This window comes from Peromyscus maniculatus, chromosome 8 (genome assembly GCF_049852395.1).
Source record: "Peromyscus maniculatus bairdii isolate BWxNUB_F1_BW_parent chromosome 8, HU_Pman_BW_mat_3.1, whole genome shotgun sequence".
Lineage (NCBI taxonomy): Eukaryota > Metazoa > Chordata > Mammalia > Rodentia > Cricetidae > Peromyscus > Peromyscus maniculatus.
In genome coordinates this window covers 107,597,834-107,620,217 of record NC_134859.1, presented here as the reverse complement: position 1 = coordinate 107,620,217, position 22,384 = coordinate 107,597,834, and the positions used below count along the sequence as shown (strand labels likewise).

General features: G+C 46.0%; 1 protein-coding gene across 3 annotated transcripts in view; it reads right to left on the bottom strand.

The window, feature by feature from the left end:
- Rptor (regulatory associated protein of MTOR complex 1) overlaps positions 1-22,384 on the bottom strand; it is a 348,484-nt gene that overhangs the window by 262,714 nt on the left and 63,386 nt on the right. For all 3 annotated transcript variants that reach the window (XM_076543891.1, XM_006987711.4, XM_042283303.2), the window contains exon 2: positions 12,368-12,470. In XM_076543891.1, coding sequence (XP_076400006.1) covers positions 12,368-12,470 — 103 coding nt within the window. The remainder of the gene's footprint in view (positions 1-12,367; positions 12,471-22,384) is intronic.

Genomic DNA, 22,384 nt, shown 5'->3' with positions numbered 1-22,384 from the left:
TCCTCAGCTACACAGCAAGTTTCAGTTGGCAGCTGCACTGTCTGGGTCTGTGCTCACATCCCCTGACATTTGTTGTTGCAGTTGATGCATATGGAGAAAAGTCACAGCACTCACCCACGTTCACAGTAGGGAGAGGAGACCTTAAACAGGGATTTAGTGGCCATGGCTCTGTCCTGTGCTTTGACATCTCTTTATGATTACTTGATATATGACATCTGAGGCATGGCAATGAACTTGAGCTGGCCTTGTGGCATCTTTCAGAAAACATTGGCTCATTGAGTGATACAGATCACATATCGTTCCCTGGTGTTTTTAAAATAAATCCACATTCACTGACACAACACCCTCTCATCAGAAGCCAGCAACTCACAGTGACAGATACAAGTTTCCAAATTCTAATGTTTTATTTGAAATCTCAAATTTTATCACTTAAAGTGATAACCACTTCATTCACTTTCTGGAATGCATGTGCCTTGCCTTCAGGTGAAGACAGCAGGCCATGCAAAATGCAACAGCTCAGCTCCTACACCTGTGTTGTAGGAGCTCCTGGAAGCTGCCAGACGTGGCCAATTCTGCCCAGGGTCTGGGGCTCTTACAAGCTCTAGTTTCATCATACAAAATATTAAGAGCACTCTTGGGAACTGAAATTTAAGAAATCTGTTATGCATTTCTGATTTACCAAGGACAATCTTTTAAAAGCTGGGTATTTTTTTCTTATTTAGTTTATATTCATAATCATAAACTTAACTCCAGCTAGACTTAGAAGGAGTAAGAAAAACATGGAACCCCAGGCAGTGAGAACACATTTAGGGAGCACTACAAGCAGATGTGGGGTGTTCTCCTGACTGCAGGAAGGGTGCTCTGTGTTAAGATGCAGTCAAAAGCATTAGAGTTGTTGTTGTTGTTGGTGGTGGTGGTGGTGGTGGTGGCGGCTGCGGCGGCGGCGGCGGCGGCGGCGGCGGCGGCGCTCGCCTTTAATCCCAGCACTCAGGAGGCAGAGCCAGGCGGATCTCTGTGAGTTCAAGACTAGCCTGATCTACAGAGCGAGCTCCAGGACAGGCACCAAAACTACACAGAGAAGAAACCCTGTCTCGAAAAAACAGCACTAGAGTTGGCAACAGTCGGCACTGTCAGGCTTCTAGGTGGAACGATGCAGCTTTCACAATGCTCAGACCATGCCTTCTTTTATCTGCCCAAAGCCCACATTTGCCACCCAGCCACTTCATCTTGCAGATGAAAACCCGGTAACCACTGGTGTCGCCTGCTCCAGCATTTGCCACAGACAAGATCCCAGGCCCTGCACACTTCAAGGTGAAGTTCTCATCCTCAGATTTCTTCCACAGAAGGACTTACTGCCAGTGCCATTATCATGCATAAACTCACCTCCCCAGCACATGAATCCTAGGAACCTCCTAACCAAATCATTTCCAGTGCTCAGGGAACAAAAAATCTTCTGCTGTCTTTGGAACTTGCTCTGTCAAGGGTGAGAGGGAAACTCAGTCCAAAGGCTCAACATTAGCCATTATGTGACTGACTATGGCTGCCAGCAGTGGACTCAGTTTTTTGGTTGTGGTTTTTGTTTGGGGGGGGGGTGTCAAGACAGGGTCTCTATATATAGTGCTGGCTGTTCTAGAACTAACTCTGTAGACCAGGCTGGCACCAACTCACAGAGATCTGCCTGCCTCTGCCTCCTGAGTCCTGGGATTAAAGGTGTGCGCCACCACCACCATTTGGATCTTTTAAAAAAAAAAAAAAAAACTCAAAGAATTGAAAGGGCAGAAGTCACTGCCTTTACCCTTTTGGAAGACTCCAGCAGCTTCACCCACAGGGCATTTTTTACCATCAGTAAGAAAGGTCAAATGTTGAGTAAGCTGTTTCTAAGGGAACATAAATGTCCCCCAGAGTCCAGACAAGGCAAAGACAATAAGAACAAAGACACAACTCTACCCAGGTAGAGTTTAGTTCCCCTGAGGGTTAACTACAGGAATGTAAAAACTCATGGACAGCTGCACCACTGAAGGACAGTCTCCCCGTGTGCTAGGCAAAGGTACATTCATAGACACAAACGTCATTTTAAAAGGCTTTTTTATTATAAAAATAAATCTCGGGCTGGAGTGATGGCTCAATGATTAAGAACACTGGCTGCTCTTCCTGAGGACCCAGGTTCAATTCCCAGCACCCACATGGCAGCTCAGAACTGCCTGTAACTCCAGTTCCAAGGGATCTGACATCTTCACACAGACATACATGCAGGCAAAACACCAATGCACATAAAATATATTATTAAGGAAATAAATCTTTGATTAGAAATGACTATGGCCTCATAAACCCCTCTACTGTATGTGACACAAAGTGTCCAAATCTTATGGAGGTTTCCTTTGAGGAATCACAGCTGCTGGCAGTTCAAGAGACCAGAAGCCACGCCTGGAGGACAGTGCTCCAGAGACAACTAATACTATAATGCCTTTATTAAATTTTGCTTCCAGGGCTAGGGATGGAGCACAGTTAGTATAGAGCTTGCCTAGTATGTGCAAAGCCCTAAATTCAATCCCCAGTACAATATTAACCGTGAACAGTAACAAACAGTTACCTGTAATCCCAGCACAAGGTCATCTTTGGCTACAGAGTGAGTTTGAGGCCAGCATGGGCTACATGAGATCCTGTCTCAAAAACCAAAGATGTGATGGCACATGCCTTTAATCCCAGCACTTGGGAGGCAGAGGCAGGTAGATTTCTGTGAGTTCGAGGCCAGCCTGGTCTACAGAGCAAGTTCCAGGAGAGCCAAGGCTGTTATACAGACAAACCCTGTTGGGGGGGGGGGGGGGTAGCCGCGGTACTTCCAACTTCACAGATTCTGGGAAAGAGTCTTGGGGAGCCCAGATCCTAACACTAACACCTTCAACGTGGCTTTAGTACTACTTTCCACAGAAAGCATTCTTTCAAGAGAAGACAAGGAGCCTGGGTCCTGTGAGCCATCCTTCTCCATTCTCTCAAGCATGCTGGCCAGGCCCTGACTTGGGAACTAAGCTCCTGGTCAAACCCACTCTGAAGTCAGAACCTTCCTGTGAGTTATATGCTGAGCCTGAAGACACAGCTGATTATAACAGGCTCACCCCTCTGTAGGAACCACTTTACCCTGATGGGTATTTCCTGGCTTTCCATCAGACATCAGCGAAGACTTTCTTCCTAAGTGGGGAGCTCCTTCCCTTCCTGCTCGTCCTACACAGCTTACAGTCATGTGCCACAACTGAGACATGGAAATGTCACCACTTTACTGCAGTGCTCTCAGCTTCCCTGTTCTCCTGGTGCCCAGTCACCTCTGCCCCAATTCTCCACACAGACTTTCTTTCCACCAACTCACACAGCAACTACTCAGTTTCACTTTTCTTGACCACCAACTACAAAATCTGATCTTAGAAGAAGAATACAGGATTTCTTTGCAGAAAGTTCAAGAATCCCAGGAAAGGGCCTGCATGGACATGTGGACGACGACCAAAGGTCTGACATTCTGTCTTCTTGTCACTGAAGTCCCAGAATGAAAGGCATAATGACTAAAAACCTCCCAAATTTATCAAAAGACAAAAACAGATTCAAAAAGCTCCATGAGACAAAAACAGCATAAATCCAGGAAATTCCCATCCAGACACATCCTAATCACACTGCTAAGTACAGAAACAAAGGATTGCCCAGAAGAAAAATCCAATCACATCCTACTCAGAATCAGCAAAGCCCTGACAAAATCAGACAAAATAGACCGATGTCTTCAAAATTTCACATGAAAATAAGTCCAATCTAATATTTAAGTTTGGGGGAATAAACAAGAGGCCTTGTAAAGATGGACGAGGTCTGTGTTTCATGTTCCTTTTCTTAGAAAGCGAACCACAGAGAAAAGAAGACAGACTGGGGAGAAGGATGGGCTGGGGAGGTGTGCCTCTGTGTGTGTGCCGCTGTGTCTTCCAAGCAGCAGGTCTAGGGATCGAGGCTTCAGAGGGAATAGGAGGAGCAGGTGATTCAACATCAGACTGCCAAAGACAGGGTTCAGTGTGCAGGGGAGGGGCGGTGCCCTGCAGACAGCATGTGGGCAGTCGACTGCAATAAGAAAAACCAAGAAAAGCTCACCCTAAGCTCCAGGCAGCTTAGCAGGGACCCCTGCAACTGCAGGAAAGCAACACAAACAATCAAGGAAAGAGCCAACGGGGCAGCCTTTTCTTCACAGGACCGTTAGTACTATTTGACTCTCTGTGTATATGCATTAGTTTGAATTTTTTGTTTTAAATAAGATTAATCACAACACTTATCGACAGGTTCTGTATCTGGAAGGGAACTTTACCCACAAGTATGTCAACATCCTCACAGGACTTCTCAAACACAGGTACTGGATCTCCCATTTCTGGAAACTCCAATTCAAGCTCCAGAAGGCCCTGGCACCCACGCTGCTGCGTGAAATCATGTGAGGGGCTGTTCTTGCTACTGTCCCTTGAAGAACTATGGGAAACTGGTTTGACCAACACAAGACAAAGCATCAGTCTTCATTTCTCTTTGCTCCATTGGAAGAGAATCCTAGGATCTGAAAACAATCTTGAGGACCCCAACCCATAGGCCATGACTAACTTAACCACAAGGCTGGTAAGAGGCAGGGACTGACTATATTCCTAAAAATCAGAAACACTTGTATGAGATGGGGTCTCATGTACCTCCACTGTCCTAAAACTTGTTAGGTAGCTCATAATCATCTTGAACTTCTGATCTTCCTGCCTCCACTTCCCCAGTGCCAGGATTACAGACGTGTCACCACAACCAGTTCTTGTGGTACTGAAGATCAAACCCAAGACTTGGCACATGCTAGGCTGGAATTCTACCAACTGCCCCTAGAGATCACAATGAGAGGCCACCTACGCAGACCACCAAGGAGAAACCTTCTAACAAAGGCCGCACTGTGGTGAAGGGAGCAAAGCACACAAACGGCAGGACATGCAAAGCTCATCTGCCCACACTTACTCTGCAGCAATAGAGAATGTGGTAGCCTGTGGGTAAGAAAAAGTGATGTCCTCTTCGGCAAGATAGGTCTGTCTGGCCTCATCTTATCAGTGTATGTGGTTCTAATAAGCCACAGCACAGGGAGGGCAGCAAAGTCGGAGGGTGTTAGTTCCTAAGGTCAGGTCCACCAGTAGGGGGAGAGACTGAAGCTGTCCTTCTCACTTGAACTTTAACCGCATACCTTCTTCCCAACTAAGGCTGCAGTCAGTCACCCCGCAGCAGAGTCACCCCCACAGAAACACCAGGGGCTCTGCAGCAGAGGTAGCCTACCAACTGCCCATTCTTCCTCTACTGGCCTGAATTAGGACACCTGCTGATCCACTAAGGGAGGATCAACTAAGTGAGTCTGTGCTGTAGAGCAGCTTCTATGAGATTGAACGTTGCCTATCCCAGGGAAGCTTCTTAAGAGAGAATGTAAACAACTCAAAAAAGCGTCCAAGTCCCTGAAACTGACCAGATTCATTAAGCCCTTCCTTCCCCAGGAGTCAGCAGTGAAAGCTGCTGAGGTCAGTCTCAGAGGAGCCAAGCTGTTAAAAAAGTTGACAGCTGAGCATGGTGGTGCACACCTTTAATACCAGCTCTCAAGAGGCAGAGGGGGACAGATCTCTGTGTTCCAGGACAGTCACGGCTATACAGAGAAACCCTGTCTCAACACAAACAAACAAACAAAAAAGAGAAGGGGAGGGAGGGAGGGAGGGAGGGAGGGAGGGAGGGAGGGAGGGAGGGAGGGAGGGAGGGAGGGAGGGAGAAAAAGAAAATTGAGACAGCCCAGTCAAGCAGCCAGAAAAGTTGAGATCAGTAGAGCCAACTGAGCCACCTGAGAAGGACGCTCTCCAGCCTCTTGAGCTGCCTGAGGCTGTGCAGCGCTCCAGGTTCCCATCTTTGTGAGCTGTCACCCAGGCTGGGGTGGGCTTTGGAGATGCAGCTGTCTTTGAGTCGTTTCTGCTTCTGTAAGCAACCCCAATTAAACTCACTGAGGATTTTGGTGGTATCTAACTCTGGTCTGTCATTGGGTTCCCTGTCAGCGCGTGCGTGCATGCATGCGTGCGTGCGTGCGTGCGTGCGTGCGTGCGTGCGTGCGTGCGTGCGTGCGTACGTGTGTGTGTGTGTGTGTGTGTGTGTGTGTGTGTGTGTGTGTTGCATCTCCTTAGCAAAAGGCTATCACACAACAGTGTGTCATCTCTGATCTACTAGAAATCCCTGTAGTCAATTAGTTTTATTTCCTCCCAAAATTATGCCAAAGAGTAGAAGAGCCACACAAGGAGGAGAGAGTACATGGTAAGGAGAACAGAAAGAATCATCTGCATCACCAATAGAGGATAACTCCGGCGTGCCGGCCAGTGTCAGTGCAGGCTCACAGCTGGAATCCTCTCTCTCTCTCTTTTTTAAAAGATTTATTTATTTACTATGTATACAGTGTTCTGCCTGCATGCCTGCAGGCCAGAAGAGGGCACCAGATCTCATTACAGATGGTTGTGAGCCACCATGTGTTTGCTGGGAATTGAACCTGGGTCCTCTGGAAGAGCAGCCAATGCTCTTAACCGCTGAGCCATCTCTCCAGTCACAAACCCTATCTCCTAAAACCTGTGTGTACACTGGGAAGGAAGTGATAAAGGGGGATAGAGGGAGTGAGTGGAAAGCAGCTAGTTGGCATCACTGTAGAGCTACTGGATTTTAAGTGTTTTTCTTCTCTGTATCTTCAGCATAAAACCTCTGAATCTCACAGCACTTAAAAGGATATGGAAAGGAGTGTGGCTGAGCACCTCCCAGCCCAGGATAGTTGAAGCTCTCTGGTGCTCTGGCCCCAGGTCCTGGAAGGCACTGCCAGTCAGGCACAGCCAAGCTTTGGTTCTCTCTCCTTGACTCACTGCCACCCTCACACACATCCACTTCGATGTGGTGCCCAGCCAGACCACCCTTCTGAAGAACTACATCCTGCCACCACCACTGTCATCCCTGACAGCACTCTGGGAAGGCTCTTAGAGACTCTCCACAGACTGCTGGGCTCCAAACACTCCCATTCAGATGAGTATCAAATCAGAATACATGCCGCCAAGAGGTGCCAGGTGAGGGGAATGTGGCTTGGGCTCCTGGTTCCATGTTCTGGGTCTGGTTTCATGAGGGCAGCGAATTTGGGAAAAGTCATCTGAATCTGACTATGCAGCCTCCTGAATGCAGGCTGAACCCCAGTCTCCTGTATGTAGGCCATTCCAGCCTCCTGTATGCAGACTGTGCCACAATAGAAATACAAAAGCAGAAGTAACACACAGAGCTTGCAGCTCAAAGAACCTTTGTAGTTCTTTGTGCCTTGTAGTTAGCAGACACTTAAGCATTTGCTAATTGACTTATTAGTAGAGTACTGCCTACTGGATGGAGTGTAAATCAGACAGTGCCTTTCAAGGATTCCTCCATTAATTAGTGGTGTTACCTTGAATGACTAATTTTTTATTGAGAAAATACATAATAGCAAAGGGGCTACTTTGAAATTAGGAATGGCTGTTGATGACTGTATCTTATTAATCATAATGTCATCTCTCCATCTTATAATTAGTGGCCAACACAGTGTGGTGTCTGTCTCCTCACTGAGTTTCAGGGCAAAGCCTGGCCACAAGGCTGTGGATGGCTGGGCAGGTACATTCCAGGGTGTAGCTAGTGGTAGGACCTTTCAGCCCTGGAGTGGATAGGATCCTAGGGCAGAAATTATCATCTACAGCTCCTCCCTAAAAGTCTCACAGCCCATGTGCTTACAGAGCAAACCACAAAACCAGGAGCTGCAATACTTTACAACTTGCTTGCAGGGGCTTAGCTGGATCCATGACTTAAAATACAGCCTCTGGGTTTATGTCCACTGAAAAGGAGTGAAGGAGGAGACAAGTGGTTATGCTATCCTCCCTCTAAGGGGAACAGGGACACCACCTTAAGACACCAGCACAACAGGACAGAGAATGCAGTGTTCCAAACCATGGGTCCCCAGAAGCCTCTGGAGCTATGCCACAGTCCAAAGAGCCACTGGTTGCAACTAGCTCCAACTGCCTGCTTGCCTGGAGCTCCAAGCTCAGCCCTCCCAAGGTAGGTCACTGCCCTGCTGTGCAGAAATGCCCACCTGACTTTCATGATATGGGTCTCCAAGGCCACTCATAGTGACTGGGATTCCAGTCTGATCTGCCCAGCTAGTAGTAGGCTCTGTGCATGTTTCTGCAGTCAACGAAGCAAGGCCAAGAATATATAAAAGCACTGTCTCAGTTCATCTGCAAAGCCTCTGGGCAATGGGGGCAAAGTGTCTCCCAAATAATTTCTTGGGGTTAATAGAAGCACCATGCTTCTGGCAACCTCTCTACTCCCAGCTACTCCCGCTTGCACACAAACACCCCAGCTCCAGCACACTTGCTTCCGGTCAGCAGTCAGCTCTGCAGTCTGCTGTCAGGCAAACCATCCCCAACAAGGACAGGGTGCACACCCTTTAGTGGACTGTTTTTAGTATTACTGCTGTAGCATTTAATGTCAACCATAAAACCAAAGGGCCTCTCCCTGTTTTTCAGAGAAGAGACAGGAGTCGTTTCCAGAGGGTAAAACAGCATGTTTAAAGCAGAGGAATGAGGACAAAGGGCAGGAAGAACAAGAGTTCCCCAAGAGCTTTCAATTCCTGGAGACCAGCCAATGATGCCTTTACTCGGTGACATTCACAGCTCATGCTCTACTATCTGGGACAGGTGACAGGAAGGTCTGTGCCTTTTCCTTACTTTCTCCTCAGAGACACTTGACTGACACACTCTCCAGGCAGCCTTGGGATCCTCTCTGTCATGTGCTCAGGTGGTGCAAACAAAAACCACCAACAGTGCAGGTCTAGTATTCTTCAGGCTACATCCAGAGCCCTTATCTCTGAGACCTGAGCAGTCTCAACCTAGCTCAGTCTCCCGTTCCTACAAGGCCACAGTCACACTCACAGCTTCCAGCAGAGCTCTGGGCTATGCTTCAATAACTACCTGACATACTAAAGGTCTAATTTGTTAGATGGAATGAGAACACTGTGCATTCTACTATCTGATGTCTGCTAGACATCAGCCCTGAGTGCACAGCAATCCCAGAGGCCAGCAGGCTCAATAACAGCTAATAAGGCACACTTGCTGTGCCCCTCCTTCAGCCACACAGGTGGATACAAGAGGCACTTGGCACCCTGTTGTGTTGAGAGAGGCAGGACGTACTGCACAGGGAGAGTGCCAGTTGATATACTATGATGTAAATGTGTCTCCCAAAATTCCTCTGTTGGAATATAAGCCCCAAGCTTGACAGCGTCAAGAGGTGGACCATGCAGGAGATTAAGTTACCTAAGGCTAGGAATGGAGACCTTATTAAAAAGACTGCAAGCAACAAGCTAGACCCCTTTGCCCTGTCCCACCAAGTGAGGACAGTGATCAAGGCATCATCTCAGAAGCAGAAAGCAGACACCAGACACACCATCTGCCACTATCTTAACTTGAGTTTTACATTCTACAGAATGGTGAACCATAAACCTCCATTATTTACTAATTACTTGTCTCCTGTATTTTGTTATAGCAGCACAAACAAATTAAAACCGTCTGGGGATACTGGCATTGGAGCTGAGAAAAAACAAGCAAGCCTCTGCCAAGGGCCAGTCTCTACATGGAGCTGAGCACAGGGTCCCAGTAAAATCTCCTCAAGCCGTGAGGCAGGTGGCACCATTAGCTCCTCTCTACAAGAGGAAACAAGGCTCAAAGCAGCTAAGCAGGTAGAGTAAGCTGGGATGAAGGAAGCTAGGGCCTTGATGAGTACACAATTCTTTGATTTCTAGTGGCACCACAAAATGCTGAGATCAAATATAAAACACAAGTTTGTAGCTGTCTACACGGCCATGTATTTGAAAGTCAATGATGGCACTAACTAGCCCCACACCAGTAAGTGACGCATCCCCACAGTCCTACTGGGGCCCTGCTTGGGTGGCACACGCCAGCCTGGGCCCTGTCGCTAGCACCTCCAGCACCTCTCATTACCTCACTGGCCAAGCTGCCTTACAACCTGCACAGCTTCTTGACCAACCCTTGTTCTTCTGGCTACTGTAACCAACCTGATGATCAGGACCCTTCCCTGTTCTTACACCCACCTTCCTCTCCACTCCCCAAGGGTCCTAATTCTCTTCCCTCCTTCCAGCCACTGTTCATAACATGCACATGGTCACTCAAGTCCAGAGTCTACACAAGCCTTCTCCACCAAGACAGGCCTTTGCAGTTTTCTGGTGGAGGTCAGTCCCTCTGAAGACTTCAGCAGCACCCTCCCTATGGAAACTAGCCATCCTCTCCCCAGCTAACTGGCCATGCCTGAAACCTAAAGCACTGGCTGGCAACACCGGCTGGACGGTTCCCCAAGCACCTTTTCTCAAGAACAGAGTGCACAAAGGATGCCCCAGTGCCCACGAGCAAGTGTCAGCTCAGGGCCAAACATGACAAATGACAGACAGGGATAGATGAAGCCCACAAACCACCTCACATGGCTTGCAGAGCACTGCAGCCAGAGAGCAACTGTCGTCTGTAACCCTCCAGCCAAACCTCAGAGCCACTACAGAGCCAGGGTTGCCACGGGAGACCCAGTCAGGGCCCTGCTAGCCAGACTGTGCTGCAAAGGATGGGCCTGACTGCAGTCCCCAGGTTCCTCCCCACAAGGAGCTAGCTGTGATCTCATCTCAGAAGAGACTCCTTGCAGGTGGACCTAACAATGAAGAGTTCCCAAGCAACTCACTGAATCAGGAAAAGTGTTCACTGCTCTGCTTGCAACTTTGGAAACTTTTTTTTTTTTTCAAAAAAACAAAACACAATACATGGAATAATGGATACCAAGCATCAGCTGAAGTAAGTCATTAACATTCTTTTTTCTTATCCCATGTTGTCAAGTCACAATAGCCCAGACCAGGTCCACCTCTCAGTCAAGACCAAATACAAAGTTCTCAACTCCGGAAAAGCACATGTCCTTCTGAACAGATTAGCCAGGTGTGGTGGTGCCCACCTGTGATGCAGCACTCAGGAGGCAGAGGCAGGGCCTTGAGGTTGAAGACAGCCTGGACTACATAACAACACCTGTCTCAAAAAGAAAACCCTGAATGGGGCATACAGGGGCTGGGAAGGGAAACAACAGCAGCTGTGGTGTGAAAAGCTCCTAGAGAGGATGGTCGTGACTGCTGCTCAATGCTGTGTGTGCTGTGGGAAACGTTCATACAGAAATTTTATTGTATACATTTTCATTACCCACCACTCCTCATTTATTAAAGACAGTGTACATGGCTGGCCTAGAACTTAACTATATAGACAAGAATGGCCTCAAACTAACTGAGATCTACCTGCCTCTATCTCCCATGCTGGGATTAAATGAGTATGCCACCATCACCCCAGCTCCAATTTTTTAAAAATGAACAGTCTCCATACTTTACGTAGGTTCCCAACTCCACTTTGTACTCACAGAACAACTCAGGGCAAACTCTTCTTTTGGATCTCATTTTACTCAGCTTCAAAAACCAACACTGTAAGATATATTTCAGACTAATGTTCTTGAATGTTGTCCTATTTTTGCAATATGGTATTGTGAAAATATTCTTTACAAGATGTCTTTTGAAAGCAGTTATAGTTATATGAAGATAATGTACAAATATTAAAGGTTGTCTATCATTTATTTTCATTAGTATAGTTGAGTTTTGAAAAATTAAGCAGTTGCATTTTGTTACAAAAACGAAACAAACAGACAAAACAGGTGGGCTAGTAGGACGGCTCCGAAGGTAGACAAAGCACCTGCCACCAAGCCCAACACCCTGCGTTCAATTTCCAAGACCCACAGGCTGAAAGGAAAGACCGACTCCCAAGCTGTACTTCAACCTCCACGTCTACACTGTTGCATGCATATATGCGTGTGCACACATATACACGCAATAAAATGTTTTAACGTGGGATTTAGATGGAGATTGAACGAGCTAATTAACTAGGAACTGCTGTAAGCCATCCTTAGCACAATGTAAGCATGAATTTGGATACTATCATCTATGATATATGGCAATAATGCTTTTCTTAAAATAGATCAATTTACCTTTTCTATAAATATATTTACATACAAATATGAGTTGCTCAATTTTGCAAAAGTGTGTATACCTACCATTATACCAATGTATAGGCACAAGCTATATACCAACAAATTTTAAAGAAAAAAATACAGAAACCAACAGTTGATATTTTATTAAGTTTCCTTGAAAAATTTCTCTACTACAAAACAAAGGTTAATGCATCTAAAACAACAGCGTACATGACAGGTGTCCGTGGGAGGGGCTGACACTCACCGATCCAGCACTCCAATCTTGCACAAGGTGTTGTCTTCACCACATCTGGAGGATCCACGCCCACATTCAGACACAGGACCAAGGCCACACTAACTGTCTTCATCTGGAAGTACAACAGAAACAGAGTTTCAACATAAACTCCAGGTATGTCCCCAGAACACGTGGCTCCTCCCTGACACCGCCTTACTCAGGTACTCTGGCAACACTGCTCCTATAGTCCAGGTTAGCCCACCTCTGAGGACAGGGCAAAGGGCTGAAAGCAGAGCATGCAGGAGCAGAATCAACTGATCAAAAGACAACACGAGCCAGGCGGATCTCTGTGAGTTCGAGGCCAGCCTGGGCTACCAAGTGAGTTTCAGGAAAGGCGCAAAGCTACACAGAGAAACCCTGTCTCAAAATAAATAAATAATAAATAAATAAATAAATAAATAAATAAATAAATAAATAAATAAATAAATAAATAAATAAAAGACAACACATCTTCAAGTGCTCCGTACACTATTCTTATCTGTGGTCCCGTTGTGAGGAGGCAGGATGACTTATTCTTGCTAGTACAGTTGAACACTGTATGGGACCCAAGTACTACCATGTTCATTCAGATCCATGCTACCATTTAGTCATCGGTGATTTTTCTTTTTAACCAGTTTCACATTATCCATATTATATCACTTTACTATGTTTCTCTCCATCGCTTGATGTCTGAGTACTTTCTGTGCTTTGTTTGTTTGTTTGCTTGCTTGCTTGTTTTTTGAGACAGGATCTCTCTAGGTAGTGCTGGCTGTCCTGGAACTCATTATGTAGACCAGGCTGGCTTCAAACTCAGAGATCTGCCTACATCTCCCTCTAAGTACTGGGATTAAAGGTGTGCACCACCGCACCTCGCACCTTCTGCTTTCTACCACTACCACACCAACATCACCTGATATGCTTCCTCCCACACCTGTTCCTTTTCTACTGTTCCAACTTTAAGCAGCAGCCCCACCAACCCAGCAAACCTTAGCCCACAACCTTCACTGGCTCACACACAGTGTGCCAATCACTGTTCACGGGTGCTAGGAACACCTCAGAAAACCTAAGAGAGAAAGATCCTGCAGCAAGCACAGAATGGCACATACCTTCAATCCCAGTGAGAATTTGAGCCGGGGCTACACAGTGAAATCCTGTCTTGGAAAAATAAAGGGGGCAGGGGGCAGGGGGGTGGGGGCCATTCAAATAGAGCGCCAGCCCTTCTCATCCCTCACCATCCTTAGAAGCCCCAGCACCCTGCATTCAACAGCTCCCCAGCAACTCTGCATCCTAGTTGAAATGTCTCCTAGTGTGTTCACTCCAAACCATCATCAACTCTCACTGAGTTCCAGTCACGCCCTCATGTATGTGTAAGCACACATGGGCCAATCTGCCTGGATGCAGGCTGCACATCAAAGCTGTGCTTCCCTGTGGCTGCTCCCTGTGCTTTTCACAAGTTAAAGCTCAGCTCTTCATGTTACCTGATATCCTCCACCTTTGAGTATTCAAAGCCTTGGTATTCTCTGCCTCAAAACAACAACAACAAAACCAGTCACTTGTCCCAGTCCCACCCAATACTCTCTCCTTGACCTCCTCACACATCTCCAGAACCCTTGAGTGGCAAAGTCTGCCAAGAGATAAATGACCCACTGGCCAGCATACACTACCCAGGAACTGTGCTCATGTACCTAATTGTCATCCTGTGTGTCAGTCACTTCCTTACTGCCATGACAAAATGCCTGACAAAGTTCATCTCAGGAAGGGAAGGTGAATTCTTGCGCGTAGTTTGAGGGACAGTCCATCCAGACAGCAGAAGCATGCAGCAGCTGGTCACACTGCATCCACAGTCAGAAAGCAGAGAGTGACAAGCTCTGGTACCTGGCTGAAGTGTGCCACCCACGGTTAGTGTGTCTTCATTCCTCAAACATTCCAGGAACATCTTCCTAGACACACCCATGGCAATTCTAAATCCACTTAGTTGAGGTGAAGGTGAACCAACACACCTTCATAACAACTGAAGGCCAGGTTTTCTTCAAAAAATGTTACTAATCCTGTTTTCCAAACTAAACACTTAGTCACTTAAATGTTTTTAACTTTGATGTGTATATGTGTTTTACCTATGTGTATGTGCGACCAAGGAGGCCAGAAAGGGGTCTTAAATTCCCTAGACCTGGAGTTACAGGTGGTTGTTAGCTGCCATCTATGTGCCAGGACTCCTCCTCCGAAAGAGCTGCCAGTGCTTTTAATCACTGATCCATCTCTCCAGTCCCTTGGACACTTTTAAATCCCACTGGGATTTCAATTAAAACGGCACTAATATTTCAATCAAATTTGACAAGAAGCAACATTTTCACATATTCCCCTCTCATAGACAGCATACAGCATCTCCCCATGTGGCCAAGTTTCCTTTGAACTCTGTCAGCAACATATAAAGTGAAGGAGACTTTATGGTCTCCTACCCTGGGAAACCCTGTATTCTCATCAAGATCATCCTATCTTCTTCATGAACAGATTCACTGCCCATCACAGCTTCTTCCAGCCACTTGCTCATGGGGGGATGAGGGGGTCAGTTTGCTAAATCTGTGACTACACATGCTTATTGCTGGTTCTCCTGTGAGTGTGCAAACAAGCCTATTACACTGCCTGTACCTCATTCTCTCTTCCAGACTGTGCCTCCTGTCTCTGTATTAAGTTTTACTGTGATGTGCAAAACTTCTAAAATAATGCTCCTAAGCCAGCACAAAAGGACAGCAGTGGCCCTTTTCTAGAGAGACTGCCATGTGTTTCAAGAAAAGTCCCTTGTTCAGTACAGACACTAAACATCTGTGGGAAAAAAAATGTTTCCATCCTTCCTCTCTCCCTGCACGCCCACCTCCAGGAGCATCTTCCCTAGAACAGTCCAGAATATCTTGCTATAAACCTGAAAACAGGCTCTTTACCCACAGTCAGGAGGAAAGGTGAAAATCAATCAGAGGGTAAAAATAACTGCATTTTCTAGTTAGCTTCCAATATGTAAGTGACCACCATCAATAACCCCACAGAGCTCATCAATTACTTTACTGCAGACTCAGCCTGAGGCTACGCTGTCTAAAATGAGAAGTCTCCTGCAAACATCTCTACCATCTTGCTTGAGACAGCTTCAAGTCTCTCCCACTGCTACAACAATGGAACCTACAAGGTTCCGTAAAACACAGAACCAGATCTTGTATCCAACTCCCAAGTCACTTCCTAAAGAAACATGGCTTTGCTCAATCATCACAGCCCTTTCTCCATAGACACAGCAGCCCTGTATGGTTCTCTAATATTAAAAGAGTGATTCCCTACCCTATGTCCCTTACTCAAAATCATCTACAGTCAGAGAACAGTACATGGAAAATAACAGAAATAAACAGCCCACAAGCTCTAGCTGCACTCCACCTGGAAATTCTCCATCCTGTACTTGGGGTATATATCCTCCAATAAGTCAGCTAACAGTATCTGTTATCACGCGCTGCCTGGTGTGACCATGCCTGTGTTCAAGCAATGCTTGTCTTTTAATAACAGTTCCAAAGCACAAGAAGAGCAAACTGCCTATCAGACAAAACAAAGAGAAGCCATAGAGTGTCCCTCCCTTCCAGACAAAGTTGAGGGCTGGTGAGGTAACTCAACTGGTAAAGATGCTTGCTGCCAAATCCAAGGACCTGTGTTTGATACCCAGGGCCCACCTGGTAAAAAAGAAGAAGCAATTCTGTCAAGTGCTAACTTGCGGCATGGCGTGCACATACACATTCACAAGGAGAGGCAGCTACTGTGGAGAAGAGGCCCACATTCACAGAACCTTATGGCAGGGCTGTTTCGCGGTTCTGCTGTGTTACTGTTGTCACATTTTTGTGCCCCCTTTACAAACACATTTCCTAACAGGTGTTTACAAACAAGAAAACACGGTGTGTATATATAAGGGTTCAGTGCTGCCCTAAGCTTCTGCAGCCACTGGGGTCTCAGAACATGTTCCCAATGGACCAAGGGGACTGCCATAGACTGTCTGATTCACCACAGCTGAACTCCACCCATCAGTAATGGCATCTGCTTATTAAGTTATGGTAACAGGCATCTCAATTACAACGTGAGCTCACCTACCAAGGCATGGGTAAGGGAGGAGTAAAAGGTGGGCCCGCCTAGCTCCCCTACAGCAAGGTCCACGTTAGGTACACCTGATTCTTTCCCAGACAGAGGACAGAGAAAGGGGCCAGAGCATTGATGCAGCAGCATTCAATCTGACTTATTTACTGTAGTTCTCAGTAAATATGCTCTGAGTTAGTTACAAAAAGAAAAATGTCCTTCAAGAGCTAGGCAAATGGCTCTGTCAGTGAAATGGTCACCGCATAAGCACGAGGGGCCTGAGTTCCACCACCAGCACTCACGCAAGTCAGGTCTGGTGGCTCGTGGCTGGGACTCCAGCACAGGGGAGGCAGACAGGAGGATCCCTAGACTCTACAGTTCACTGGCCATCTAGTGTAGCCATATTGGTTAAGACCCTATCTCAAAGAATAAGCTGGAGAGCAACAGAGAAGACGCTCTGTACTCACTTCTGGCCTCCACATGTACACATACAGTCCTAGGATCTGAGTCCCTCAGACAAGAGCACTCATGAAAACACAGTGGTCCCTCTTCCGTCCTGGGACACAACCCCACACACTTGTCAGCAGTGCACTTCTATACTCACCGAGTCACTCAAGAGTCAGCTCCCCCCTGCTCTGGAACTGAGCAGCAGCAGGACCTGGCCTGGACACTAACATCAGCACATTTGCTCACATCATGAATACCTAACCAACACCCTAAATTATGATTTCTATAAAAATAACACAAAACCTCAAATACACTAACACATAAACTAGAAAAATGGATTTTAGTTGAATGCCTTGCTACTGATTCCAAATTTGAACAGATTACTACTAAATATTCTTTTTCTTTCTTTTTTTTTTTTTTTTTGGTTTTTCAAGACAGGGTTTCTCTGTAGCTTTGGAGCCTGTCCTGCAACTCACTCTGTAGACCAGGCTGGCCTTACCGCCCAAGTGCTGGGATTAACGGCGTGTGCCACCACCACCCAGCTGCTACTAAGCATTCTTAATCCCATCAAGTATATCTTATTCTGCAAATTTTAACCATGTTGACATAAACTATAGACTTTTTAAGTTGAACTATACCTAAAAAATTTTTTGGTATTTTATTTGATTTATATGGCAACCTTATTCCAAAAATTCTAGATTAATGATTTTAATACAATTATAGAAATGTTTTCATATAAGGGCTAATCAAATTTAATGGACCAAAAACTGCAGACTATTCCATAAAATAACCATTTGGACATTAAAACACTTCTTCTGAATGGAATATAACGTAAGATGGCACAGTTATGTCTCTAGAGGTTAATTTTGAATTTGAAAAGAATGTCATTTTGAAATCCAGGCCAGATGGCTCAAGCTTCCAATCTCAGCACTTGGGATGCTAAGGCAGGAGGAAAGCCATGAGTTTAAGGCCAGCCTGGGCTATGTAGTGAATTCCAGAACAGCCTGGACTACATGAGACTCTATCTCAAAAACACAAAAAGAGTATCATTTCAAGAAACTGTATATGGGTGTTGTGGTGCATGCTTGTAATCTCTGACTCTGGAAGCAGAGGCAGGAGGGTCTCTGTGAGTTCAAGGGCAGCATGGTCTACAGAGAAAGTTTCGGGACAACCAGTACTACATAGAGACCCTGTCTCAAAAAAATAAAAAATAAAAAAAATAAATAAATAAAAAAAGGAAAGGGGTGGGGGGAACGGGGAGGAAAGAGGGACCTGTATAAGATTTCCAGTGATTACTCCCAATTTGTACTTTAACCCACCAATCCTTCTCAGTCTCTCCAGAACAAGTCAGAGGAAGGTGCAGAGCACTCCCAGTGCAGCGCACTCTCAGTGCAGCGCACTCTCAGTGCAGGGCGCTCTCGATGGAGCAAGCTCTCAGTGCCAGGGTCCTAAAAGCCTCATGACCTGTCTCCCCTGCACCATCCTGGAAGTAACCCTTGGGGATCGGATCCCAGTCAAAAGCCTTGAGGAAACTTTCCACTCTAGGTGTGTGTTAAACTTAGTTCTCTTAGAGTCTCCTGGTGCCAGACATGTTCTGAAACTCACAATTTTTCAAATTTCAGCAATGTGGTCCCTATACCATGTATCTCATGACTATATAGCAAGAGTACATGGGCATGTATTTAAGAGCACTAATGCTTACACAGTGAAATCTCCACTGTGTAAATGACTTCACCCTCAGGCTTGCCCCCAAAGACCTGTATACACAAGTGAGCACCACCTTGGTATCTGGTGCATACTGATGTTTGCTACCATTCAAAGAATTCAGGCAGTATTACAAGGGCTTTGTTAATGTTTTCTTTCTTAACTGATCAACAAAGCCATCTACTGTTTGGAAAGCATGAGTGATCTAGCTGCTCCGCCAAGTTTGAGAAACTTCACAGGCTACCTTGCCTAACAGTTAGATGACCACTGTGCAGCTAAGAAACAAGGAGTAAACAAAGCTGCCTGACCTGTGTGGTCTGGGCCTACACTGAGTGCAGCTCATGCATCAACATCTGAGTGTATGGAACAGACACAGAAAGTCAGCCTGAGGGTCAACACTAATGTCACAAAACACTGTTCACCCACTTGTCTGATGACAGAACCACCCACTCCCAAGAGTCTTCATTAGGATCTGGAGCATCAAGAAAACCTGAGCTGGGATGAGGCGACACAGATGCATAATTTATAAAGAAAGTCAGAAACCAGAGCGTACAACAAAGAGGAGGAGAAGCCAGTTTGCCCCCACCCCCAACTCCCATTCAAAGACAGGGGAGAGGCAGACAACAAGCCCAGAAGAAAGAGCATCGAACTGAGCACCCTCCAGCAGCAGCAGCAGCAGAAGCTTGGGAGACCCCTGGTTTTTTGGTTTTTTTTTTTTTTTCAAATCCTTCTGTTCCTTCAATGGGAACTGGAAACAAAAGAGAAGGATACTGGAATTTATAAGCTTGGTTTGTTACTCTGAGCCAGAATCCAAACTTAATTCTAAATGTGCTTTTCTTACAAGCCAAATTCTGTTCAAATTACACTGATTTTAAAGTCTATTTCCAGCTGAATAAAAAGGAAAAGGCAAAGGGGAAACCTGCAACATCAAAGTTAGCCGGTGGCAAGCTCAGTTGCTGCCTCAAAGGCATGCCTGGGCTCTTCCTACGCACAACACCCAAGAGACTACTGACTGAGTTTGCTTCCAACAAAAGAAAGCCTTAAGATATTTGTTTTCTAAGAGTCAAAATAATGAACTGTATACAAAATAAGCTAAAAAAAAAAAAAAAAACTATAGCTCAGTTTATTCTAGAGATCATAATTATTTAAACCTACTAAAGAATGTCCTCCTTAACCCGTGCGCGCGCACACACACACACACACACACACACACACACACACACACACACACACACACACACATGCGCGCGCCCACACACTCATCGATGTAACATTAAAAGCACAAGATCTCACAAGCTGTTTGGAAGGAAAAGGTGGATGGCCCCTTTTCTTCTTTTTTACTTGACCCTTCAGGAAGTCTGCTGTCAAAGTTCCAACTATAAGCACGTTACTTCGAAAGATGGATATAAAAATGATTTACCACTGTAACCAAAGGCTTTCTTCACAAATGTGCATGTATACACATATAATTTTTACTGCTGGGAAGACACAGAAAATAACTTGTTTATATATGCTGTGCCTTTAGAGGTGGGGCCCTCAACTGAGAATGTCAGCCCTGTGAGAGTTCCCATGAAAACATGGATTGGATCCAAGGTTACCCAGAGACTGCTTTTCTGACAGAACACTCATCCACAGCTTTAGGACTACTAATAAATTAGCATTAGCAACACTATCCTTAGAGTCAATCATTCGCCCAAGATGTGTTTCCCTCCCTACTTTATAATTCAGTATCATGTCATCCATGGTACACATTCAGAAAAACAGCATGAATCTCAGGTGGCCAAGGAGGCTGCTTCCATAAGCAACAGGCCAACAGGACTTATGAAAGGACTCCAAGGTGCTAGCACCCACAGGCTGCAAGAAAGCAGCTTACATAATCGAGGCAGACCAGATGCTTTTAGAAGACAGTGCCAGGGCACAGCAGGAAGTTCACCTGGTGTGCTGCTCTACGAGGGACATCCAGAGAACGATCTGCAATAGCCATGCTTTTGATTCTAACTGAGTCAATTAGTAAGTATAGCACAAGCCAAAGCAAAAGAGAAACAGGAAGGGAGAGAAAGAGGAAGAGGAACACTGCCAAATCAGGTGCTCAAAACATCCAACAGAAATCAATTAGAGAAGTCTCATACAGCCATCGGGGAGTTCCCTATAGAGAGAGTCCCAGGCAGAGCAGTATGTCCTCTAAGATGAAGCTTCCAAGTTTAAAAAAAAAAAATCAAAGGGGGGGATCAAATAACAGATAGAGGTGACATCATCTTATTAGGTACTCAAGACATTCATCAGAAACCAAGTGGGTAAGATGGGGCAGTAGTGGCGAACACCTTTAATCCCAGCACTCAGGAGGCAGAGGTAGACAGATCTCTAAGTGTTCGAGGCCAGCCTGGGCTACAGAGCAAGTTCCAGGACAACCAGGGCTACACACAGAGAAATTCTGTCAAAAAAAAAAAAGGAGGAGGAGGAGGAGGAGGAGGAGGAGGAGGGGAGGGAGGGAGGGAGGGAGGGAGGGAGGGAGGGAGGGAGGGAGGGAGGGAGGGAGGGAGGGAGGGAGGAAGGAAGGAAGGAAGGAAGGAAGGAAGGAAGGAAGGAAGGAAGGAAGGAAGGAAGGAAGGAAGGAAGGAAGGAAGGAGGAAAAAAAGAAAGAAACCAAGTGGGGAAGTTGAGGCAGTGAGCTGCAGTTCCTGGCTGGTTAAGCTTCCTCTCCATAGCTGGGCTTCCCTAGCTGACTCTCCCATATGTGACTGGGTCCCTTCTCCTCCCACTATGGGTCAGGAGTCAGGTTCACACTCACACACCAGGATACTGAACCACAGGAGCTGTAGCATCTAGGGGTCTTCCTAAGTGCTGAGAAGCCAGGCATTGTCGCTGCAGCACAATCCTTCCTTATAGCCTCCCAGGAGTGGACTTTGCCACCTACATAAAACCAACAGCTTAGTGAGTCTCACCTTAGGAAAACAATGTCAGAACACTACCCCATGCCTGAGTTACTCAAAGGCAATTCCAAATGAAAAATTGCCACAGTATAGAGCCAAAGGTGGGAAGGATTATAAACAGGAAATGGAAAACAGCAACAGTTCAATTTTCGTTCAAAGTCCTGGAGATAAAGCTGATAGCACACATGAATATCCTTTGGGGATTATGGACCACTAAACCAAGCTGACAGCAAACCATGGCACACAATCAGGTCTGTGGCCCAGAATTTAACAAACACAAGGAAGTACACACTTCACCAGATGCTACAAAGCCAAGACTGAAGGACCTGAATGACAAGGAACACGACTGCTCTTTCCTGTGCATTTCTTCTCAACATGCTTACTGGTCTAGGATCAAGTCCCATCTCAAAGTGACTATGTGGCACACAAATTGAAAAGCCATATTTCCTCTGTGAGTTCGAGGCCAGCCTGGGCTACCAAGTGAGTTCCAGGAAAAGGCGCAAAGCTACACAGAGAAACCCTGTCTCGAAAAACAAAAAAAAAAAAAAAAAAAGAAAAGAAAAGCCATATTTCATCCACACCTGCCTCATCTGAATACAGTCAAGCTTCATCTGCAAACAGAGCCTGAAAGAACAACCAAGCATAATAAGAGCTGAAGAAGGATCCATAAAAATAATTCATAAAGAAGTTTCCTACCAGGCATGATGGTGTACACTTGTAACCCAAGCACTCAAGAAGCTGAGGCAGGAGGAAATTTGCTATGCCAACGCTAAGGCCACGTAACAAGACTTGGGCTTTGGAAGAAAAAAAAATAGAAATCCGTCTTCCCCAA